This window comes from Malania oleifera, chromosome 2 (assembly GCF_029873635.1).
Source record: "Malania oleifera isolate guangnan ecotype guangnan chromosome 2, ASM2987363v1, whole genome shotgun sequence".
NCBI classification, from domain to species: Eukaryota; Viridiplantae; Streptophyta; class Magnoliopsida; order Santalales; family Ximeniaceae; genus Malania; species Malania oleifera.
Window position 1 is genome coordinate 102,578,378 of NC_080418.1, and position 9,259 is coordinate 102,587,636.

The 9,259-nt window shown below is 38.4% G+C and overlaps 1 protein-coding gene across 1 annotated transcript in view; it reads left to right on the forward strand.

The window, feature by feature from the left end:
- The window catches only part of LOC131149278 (GCN5-related N-acetyltransferase 9), a 66,277-nt gene extending 57,930 nt beyond the window's left edge, over positions 1-8,347 (forward strand). The window contains exon 6 of the mRNA XM_058099592.1: positions 7,988-8,347. Within this exon, the coding sequence (XP_057955575.1) occupies positions 7,988-8,086 (99 nt within the window). The 3' untranslated portion in view covers positions 8,087-8,347. The remainder of the gene's footprint in view (positions 1-7,987) is intronic.
- The last annotated feature ends 912 nt before the right edge of the window (positions 8,348-9,259 follow it).

A 9,259-nucleotide genomic window follows, 5' to 3' on the forward strand; every position in this document is an offset into this window, starting at 1 on the left:
GGTGCTTCACATAGTTTGTGATTGTCCCAATTAGTTTTGATTGTTCTTCTTGTTTTTTGTGTGATTGCTGATTTGTGAGTGTTGGGATGGAATCTATGAATCCTAAAAATTTGTTTCCTACATTGCTGTGGCAAATAACGACTCAAAAGTTGGACGGAAAGAACTATGTTCAATGGTCTAAAGCTGTTCGGGTTTATTTAGCAGGATTAGGGAAATATGAACACTTGCTCCAATCTAATTCTTTTGATGAAAAGAGAAAAGACGTGTGGGTTTAAGAAGATGCTTGATCGTTTCCCTTTTTTGGAATTCAATGGAGCCACAAATTGCACGGATGTGTATGCATGTAGATATGCACAAGGAGATTTGAGATTATGTCAAATTTCTATACTCTAGTAACATTACACGTATGTATGATTTTTCCTAGTACTTTTAGTTGCAACAAGGAGATAGGAGCATTGCAGGAGGGTTATTTAGGATTTCTATCTTATGTCTGTTAGAAAAATTACTTAATCCATGAATTGTTCATTGACATTCTTCCCTAATTCTATGGTTATTTTGGATTTGAAAACGAGGAAGACGATTGGAAGAGGGCGTGAAGCTGGTGGAATCTATCACTTTGAGTTGCTATCTCTATCACTTTGAGTTGCTATCTCCTTCTACCTCCTGCACTCCTGCCTCCACACCTTTCCAAATTCCTTGTCACTTGGTTCATTGGAAAAGTTAAAATGTCTTGTTCCTAGTTTGAGTTTGGTGCCTAGTCTCGATTGTGAGTCTTGTTAGTTGGGAAAGCACCATTGTGTTTCTTTCGCTTTCTTGGTCAATAAATAGGTTGCAAGTCCTTTTATGTTAGTTCATTCAGATGTTTGAGGTCCTAGTTGGGTCATGTCCAAGTTGGGTTTCAAGTACTTTGTACCATTGTGGATGATTATTCAAGAATGACTTTGTGATATTTAATAAAAAATCGTTCTGAGTTATTTCATGTATTTTGTGCCTTTTGTTTTGAAATAAAGACTCAATTTGGTTTGCCAGTTCAAATACTTAAAGTTATAATGCTTAAGAGTTTTTCAGTGCACGTCACTATTTATATGACTTGGTGTGGTATTGTTCATTAATCATCCTGTGCCAACACTCCTCAACAATGTTCATCAACTAACTCCTGGGGTGGATAAATTGGATCCTCGTGCTATAAAATGAGTCTTTTTGGGCTACTCATATACTCAAAAGGGATACTGTTGTTATAACCTTGTGCTGCATCTCTTCTTTGTTTCTGCCAGTGTTACCTTCTTTGAGTCTACACCTTACTACGCCTAGTCACTGAGCACTTTTGAGCTCAATGAGTCTCTTCCTTTGCCTAATCTTCTAGATTCTATGTTGCTGTCCTTGTCCAACCAACCATCTGATTCTCCATGTAGTTTGAGTCCTTCTCATTGCCTTGATCATCCTAATTTGCAGGTGTATATATGACGGCGACTCCAAGGAAGAGAGTGCCCTCTAGCTTCTACTACCATGCCTTTGGTTTCCTTTTCTAATGATCATACTTCCCATGATGTTGATCCTTCTATTGCTGTTTGGAAAGGTACACGCGCATGTACTCAACACCCCATTTCCAACTATGTTTCTTATGACTCCTTATCACCCTCTTATTATTGTTTTGTCACTGCTTTATCATCTACTACCTTTCCTAAATTTTTTTCGAAAGCCTTAGCCCTTTTAGGGTGGAGGGATGCTATGGTTGAAGAGATGAATGTTTTACATGACAATGGTACTCGAGACTTGGTACCTTTTCCTCTTGACAAGTGCGTGGTTGGTTGTCACTGGGTTTATACTATTAAAGTCAACCCTAATGGTTCTGTGGCTCGTCTAAAGGCTCGTCTTGTTGCTAAGGGATACATTCAAGTGTATGGTCTGGATTGTTCTAATATTTTTTCTTCAGTTGCCAAACTTACATTAGCACATCTGTTCATCTCCTTGGCTACCACTTGTCACCAGCCTTTGCATCAGCTAGATGTGAAAAATGCCTTCTTGCATGGTGACCTTGAGGAGGAGGTTTATATGGAGCAACCATCTAGATTTGTTGCTTAGGGGGAGTCAAGCTTAGTGTGTTGGCTCAAGAAGGCTTTATATGGTTTAAAGCAGTCTCTGAGAGCATGGTTTGATTGTTTCAGTGTTGTAGTACTTGAGTTTGGTCTTTGACGGTGTGCTGTGGATCATTGCGTGTTTTATCGTCATACTTATTGGGTTTGTCCTTCTTGTTGTTTATGTGAATAATATTGTTATTACAAGTGATGATGATAAAGGTATTTAGAGTCTCAAACTTTTTCTACGGACTAAGTTTGAGACCAAAAATTTGGGACTGTTGAAATACTTCTTGGGTATAGAAGTATCTAGATCTCGTATGGAAACTGTTGTGTCACTGAGGAAGTATGTTCTTGATCTGTTGGATGAAACTAGCTTGTTGGGATCTAAATCGGTTCATACACCCATGGATCCTAACAAGTTGTTAATGCCGGATATAGGTGATTTGCTACCTAATCCTGGTCAATACCGGAGACTTTTTGGAAAGTTGTATTATCTCACTGTTACTCAGCTAGATATATCTTTTGCAACAAGTGTTGTGAATCAATTTCTAGATTCTCCGAGGACAAATCATTGGGACGTAGTAATTCGCATCTTAAGATATCTTAAAGGTGCAGTTAGGAGATGTCTTTTATATCGTGATTAGATTCACAATTATATCCATGGATATACAAATGCAGTTTGGGCTGAATCGCTTTTCCGACTAAAGATCTACCACCGGGTACTGTATCTTTGTTGGTGGTAATTTGGTTTCTTGGAAAATTCTGAAACAAATTGTGGTGGCAAGGTCAAGAGCTGAATTAGAATATAAAGCTATGGCTCAAACTACTTGTGAACTTATCTGGTTGAAGAACATGTTGGAAGAATTGGGTTTTTCGCATTCTCAGCTTATAACGTTGATGTGTGATAATCAAGTTGCTCTTCATATTGCCACCAACCCAGTCTTTCAAGAGCGGACGAAGCACATTGAAGTTGATTGCCAGTTTGTTTGGGAGAAACTTGTGCAGAAGCTCATTACAACTGCTTATGTGAAGTCGGAAATGTGGCTTGCTAATTTGTTTACCAAAGCATTGGAGGGTGCTCATGTTAAGTTCATTTGTAACAAGCTAAAGCTTATGACATTTATGCTCTAACTTGAGGGGGAGTGTTAGAGGTTATATATGTATTAGTATTATTATTATTGAGTGTGTTAGTATGTTAATTAGTGAGAGTTAGTAAGGGTATTATTGTCATTAGAAAGTGTTAACTTTGTATTATAAATAAAGGGAGAGACTAATATTCAAGTTAGGTCATTCATTTTAATAAAATCTTAACACTAATTCTATGCATTAATTCTTAGGGATCTTGAATGAGATTGTTAATTTGACAAAGGCATTTTTCCCACACCCATTAACGCCACAATTGGCAAGGATTATTCATTTTGACAAAGAGAGAATTTTAGAAGGGAGGAGGGTGACCTTAGATCCACCAAGGATAAGAGGGACAACCCAAACTCATGAGTTGTTGGATAGATGGGGTGCAAGTTAGTTAACCCTCTAGGCCAGACTTCAAAGATTGCTTTCTGCCCTAGAATTTATGAAGTGGAAAAACAAAAAGTGAATGGAAAAGGAACTTTAAAAATTGGCCTATATAGTCAATTATGGAGATAGGAAGGGTAAGAGGTGGGGGTCGTAAGGTGTTAGAATGAAGTTGTTGAGTTGGAGTATTAGGTTGTTGGGGAGTTGGGTTAAATGTTGTAAGATTAAGGAGATTATAGGCGAAGTTTCCCTTGAGATTGTTTTATTACAAGACACTAAGTTATAGTGGGTGGATGGGTTTCTTGTTAGGATTTTGGGATTCTAGATTTAAGGATTGGGTGTGGTTTAGCCTTTACTAGATCCTTGAGGTGTATTATGGTTATGCAGGGGCACTAGCTTTGCATGTAAGCAAGATGTTTTGTTATGCTTCTCCTTTCCGTTTGTTTATTTAGACATTAAGGGTAACGGTCATTCGTGGTTATCTTGGTTTATGGATCCAATTGTCCTTTGTTAAGTGGTTTGTTTGTTTGTTTTTTATTTTTTATTTTTTTTTAAATGGATGAGTTTGGAGTAGTTTGCGATTTGTGCTTTCAAATTGGTGGTTTCAGAGGCAACTTTAAAGTTATTAGAGCCACTAATGAAAATTGGGAGGTTCAAGGATCCTTCCATCATGAGGGGTTTTGATTTTTCACTGGGGATTGTGATTTAAGGGATATTTTTCTCTCTGATGCTTAGCTCACCTTGTTTGCTGGTCATAATAAGTCAATAGCTGCTAGGATTGACAAAGTTTTACTCACTATAGTTTGGGAGGACACCTTTCTGAACGTAATTCAAGAAGTGGTTTCTAGAGTGATATCTAATCATTGACCCTAGTGCTTGAATCTTGTTCTATGAAGTGGGCCAAGTCCTTTTTGTTTTGAAAATATGTTGCTACACATCTTGATTTTTGGAGGTTGGCTAGGGAGTGCTGGGGCTTGGGTGGGAGGGTTTTTGTTTAATAAGAAGGCTAAAGTTAATGGAAGAAAAAAATTAAATTTGGAATGTTGAGGTTTTTGGTGATGTGCGTTCGAGGAAAGATATTTTACAGGAACTACGTGCTATAGATTGGTTTGCTGAGGGGCTTGTCTCAGAAGAATTAGTTGGTAGAAAGGTTTAGTTGTGTAATGAATTTGATTAGGCTCTTTTGAGGGAAGAGGTTACTTGGAAGCAAAAATGTAGAATGAATTAAGTTAGCAAGGGAGGTTGTACTACGAGATTGTTTCATTGGGTGGCAACTGGTAGGAGAAGGAATTTCATAAAAGAGTTTGGAGGATGGTAAGGGTGTATTTACTAGGGATCCTGGGTGTGTTGCAGGTATGATAATTGATTTTGATAGGAATGTGTTCTCTAAGGAGGATGAAGGTAGGGTTATGATTGTGACGTTGGATTGGTGCCCCATTTCTATAAAGACAGTGGGGTGATTAGAAGCCTTTTAAGGAGATTACTGATGCCGTTGGATTGGTGCCTCATTTCTATAAAGACAGTGGGGGTGGTTAGATGCCTTTTGAGGAGACCACTGGTGCAATGTGTGAAATGGATAGGAGGGCTCTTAGGCCAGATGGACTGTTGGGATTTTTTGAAGATAGCTCTTTTTAGAATCTTTCACGAGTCTTTTCATAATGGGCATTAGTCCAAATTTTATTGCCCAGGTGCCTAAAAAAGGTTGTGCAACTAAAGTCGAAGGTCTCAAGCCAGTTAGTTGGGTGACAAGTGTGTCTATGATCTTTACCAAGATTTTATCTAGAGATAGTGTCTTGTTGGGTATCATTCCCATAGTCTGAGTGCATTCATTGGTAGTATGCAGTGCTGGTAGCAAATAAGGTTGTTGAAGATGCTATTTAAAGAACTAACTGGGGGCTTGGCTTTGAAATTGGATTCTGAAAAAGCTTGCAATTGAGTTAGTTTGGGCTTCTTGGGTTGAGTGATGGGAAAAAATGGTTTTGGAGTGAGATGGATTATGGGAAGAAAAGGTTTTGAATGAGGCTAAACCTTGGTTTAGAGCTTCTAGAAGTTTGAGACAAAAGATCCCCCATTCCCTTTCATTTTCACTATTGTGGTTGACAGATGTGTTGTAAGGGGTTTGGTGGAAGGGATTTTGTGGGCCATGAGAACCTACCCATATCACATCTATGGCTTTTGGATTGGTGAAAAGGAGCTTTTTTCACTCTTGGGGGAGGGGTCGTGTTACTCTTATTCATCCTCGTCATTATTTTATCCCCCTATATTACTTGTCCCTTCTAAAATTCTCGTGGGAGTGGCTTGGAGAGATTAATGAGGGGTTTCTTGTAGGGAGTAGGTTAGCAGGATAGAGATGATGCTGTAGGTTAGGTGATTCTGAGTAGGTTTTAAAGGAAAGGTGGTTTGATCTTGGCAATTTAGTGCCCAGAAACATTTCCTTGACAGGGAAGTCGTCTTGACAGTTTCCTTTATAACTTCTCTCTCTTTGAACTAGGTAATCTGTGGTAAATTTGGTCTTTTACAGATGTGTGGGATACTAAAGTTGGGGTTGGAATTACTTATTCAAGTCCTTGGAACTTTATGTCATAGATTTATTTCTCTTTTTCCCTATTGTCTGCTTCAGTGTTGGTAATGGGGAGAGAATCCACTTTTGGGAGGATCATTGGTTTGGGGAGGCTGTTCTGACTCTTAGTATCCTCATCTTTTTCAGTTTTTGTCTTTTTCAAGATACCCCTATCTTTGCCTTCCTCCTCTTGCAAGAGAGTGGAGTATTCTTGGGATTTTCACTTGTGAGGAACCTTAATGAGAGGGAGACCAACAAGCTTGCCTCTTTGATCAATGTGCTTCTTTATTTTCAGTTTCAGTTGGAGAGAGAAAAAAGTTTGGGTTTTAGAATTTTCTGGGAAATTTTCTTGCAAGTCTCTCTTCTCTCATTTGATTCATGATCCCGGTGCTATTTCTTTGCCCTTCACTCTTTCATTTTGAAAGCTAAGGTTACTCCAAAAATTTAAGGCCTTCATGTGGGCAACGATCTTGCAAAAAAATAACACTAATCACTTGCTTCAGAAAAATGAGTCTTCATCGCCAAATGTGTGTGTCATTTACTCGTCACTTCGTTTGGACACTTTGCAGTAAGTTGTGGTATTCTTGGAGAGACTTGAGTTTGCCTTCCTCCTTGGGTGTGTTTTGTGTCATGATGTTTAGGGTGTTTGGGAAGGGGAAGGGGAAGGCGAGAGAGAAACATTGTGGCAATGCACTATCTTTTGGTTTACTTGGGTGGAGAAAAATGCCATAATTTTTAAAATTAGGGTTATTTCTCTTAATTTTCTCTGCAGTAGAGAGTGTTTCTTGGGTCGGTTTTGGAAAATGCTTTCTTTTGCCATTTACTTATGGCAGATTTACAGCAGGATTGGTTGCTTTGCTCCAGTAAAGCTGTTTTGTATTATTTGTTTCTTTGGGTTATTTTGTGTTTTGGGAGGATATCTTCTTCGCTCCTAAAAGGGACTTTTCATCAAAAGACGAAAATTTTGAGCCTCCATATCTCTCATTTGGTTGCTTTTAATAAGCCAATAAAGAAAAGAAACATTAGAAATTATGTTGTTTGGTTGCGCTATTAGTAAGTGTGGAAGAAAACTTTTTTTTTTTTGGTTGCGCTATTAATAAGTGTGGAATAAAAACAAGAAAACTTATTTTTCTGACTGGAGAAATGAGAGGAAAGAGTTTCTATAACTAATGAAAAATGGCAAGGGGAGAAGAAATGAGGGCTCTGTTTTTTCCTCCTCTTTCTCTTCTCTCCCTCTTTTAGTTTTCTATTTCCTTTCTCCACCTCCCACCCCTGGTTCAATTCTCTATATATGAACAGGTAAAGTTTCACAAAAAGTCAAATAGGTGACGCTAATTATTTTTTTGAAGTGGTAGGTTTACTAGCAGTACATGGGATTTATTGGGTGGAAGGCATGAGAAGCTAATGATTTACGAGCTATTATGTAAATTAGTCAGGCTCCTTAGTTTGATTGCTTTGCCCTATATTTGTTGACCATACAAAGAACTTGTTTGGTGCCAATAGAATATATGTATGGTTTATGTAGCTCTTGCCCCCATGCACATCTTAGTTTTTTACAAATTGGCCACTGCAATAGACTGTAAATATAAGGTGGACTTTTTTGCATCAACTGCTTTCCTTACATTCGCTGAGCATTGGAAAGAACAATGTTAGGTCGGCACATCTTGGTTTCTTTGGTTATTGACAGCTGCAATAGACTGTAAAGATAAGCCAGATTTTTGCATTAACTGCTTACCGTATATTTATCGAGCATTGAGAAGAGCAATGTTAGGTGGTGGTAGAATATCTCTATAGTTGGCTGATCTGGCTTATTGATTTTTTTAATTATTAACAGGTGACTTTGGAATTGCAAGTAACCGAGCCCAAGTACGAGGAACTGCTGCATTTCATTTGTAATATGGTTACACATGTCAGTCCTCAAAAACCTGTCTGATCGTGCTAATTTATGGCATTGCATAGCAATTGTATTTTCTTTGGTCATATCCAAGTACAGAGAACTGCTGTATTTCATTTGTAATATTGTTACACGTCAGTCCTCAAAAACTCGTCTGATCATGCTTGCTTATAGCATTGCATGGCAATTGTATTTTCTTTGGTCATATCCATCCTGTTAAGAATATCCCCCGTGTTGAATAAACCATCTTTAGGTAAAGGTTACAAGTTCATACAAATGAATTAAAAGCTCATTGCACTAGTTCCGAATTTCTTTGATTAACCATGGGCAAACTATATATATATATATTATTTTGTTGATATTATGGAATGTCCTGTACAAAAGATTTCTGAACTTTGTATATGTTGAAGAGCTACCAAATTATTGAGCTTCAGATGGTAGAAAGAAAATTTTAGAGCGAGCATAGTGCATCAAAGGATCATGTGTATACTTCCAACAACTGAACTAGTTATTTGTTCTGAGAGGCAAACGTCAAGAGTAGGCATGCTGAAGTTCCTCCAATCCTGTTCCTAACCTCATTGAAAATCCAGTACCCCTGTTGATTGTATATTCTCTCCTGATGTTGCATGAACTTGAGGGATGTTGTCTATTACAGTATCTCCTGCTTGCCAAACAAGATTAACTTTAGTTCCATGATGGAGTGGACCAACAACAGCAAAGATAGTCATCTCATTATTTGAGTACTCTGCGCGGATGTTCGAGACACGAAAGCTGAGAGGTCCAGGCTCCATTGAAGGGCTGTAACTTGTTATGGATGTTGTATAAGCTGTCATTCTACCTTTGGAATTATGATAAGCGACCAGGGCTTGTGACCCTATCATTCCCATGTCGGTTGGGTTAATTGCCCATGCAATCCATCCTGTAGAAGTCTGAGCAGCTCTGTAGGCTATCTGAACTCTTTTGGTGGATGGGATGTAGTTCCAGTGGAGATGAGCCTGTAGATATGGGAGGTCACTGCAGTTCTGAAAGACTCTCTTTGTTGAAAAGGCGTAATTTGAGCACGTTTGAGCAGAGGAAATGAGGAAGAGAGGAAGAATGCAAAATATAAGCATGGGCAGCGAGGTTTTGCGCATGATGCAATGAATGTTCAGGGAGACTTCGGAAATGAAGATTTCTTTGGACAAAAGGTTTGAAAATATGGGCCTGGTTTCT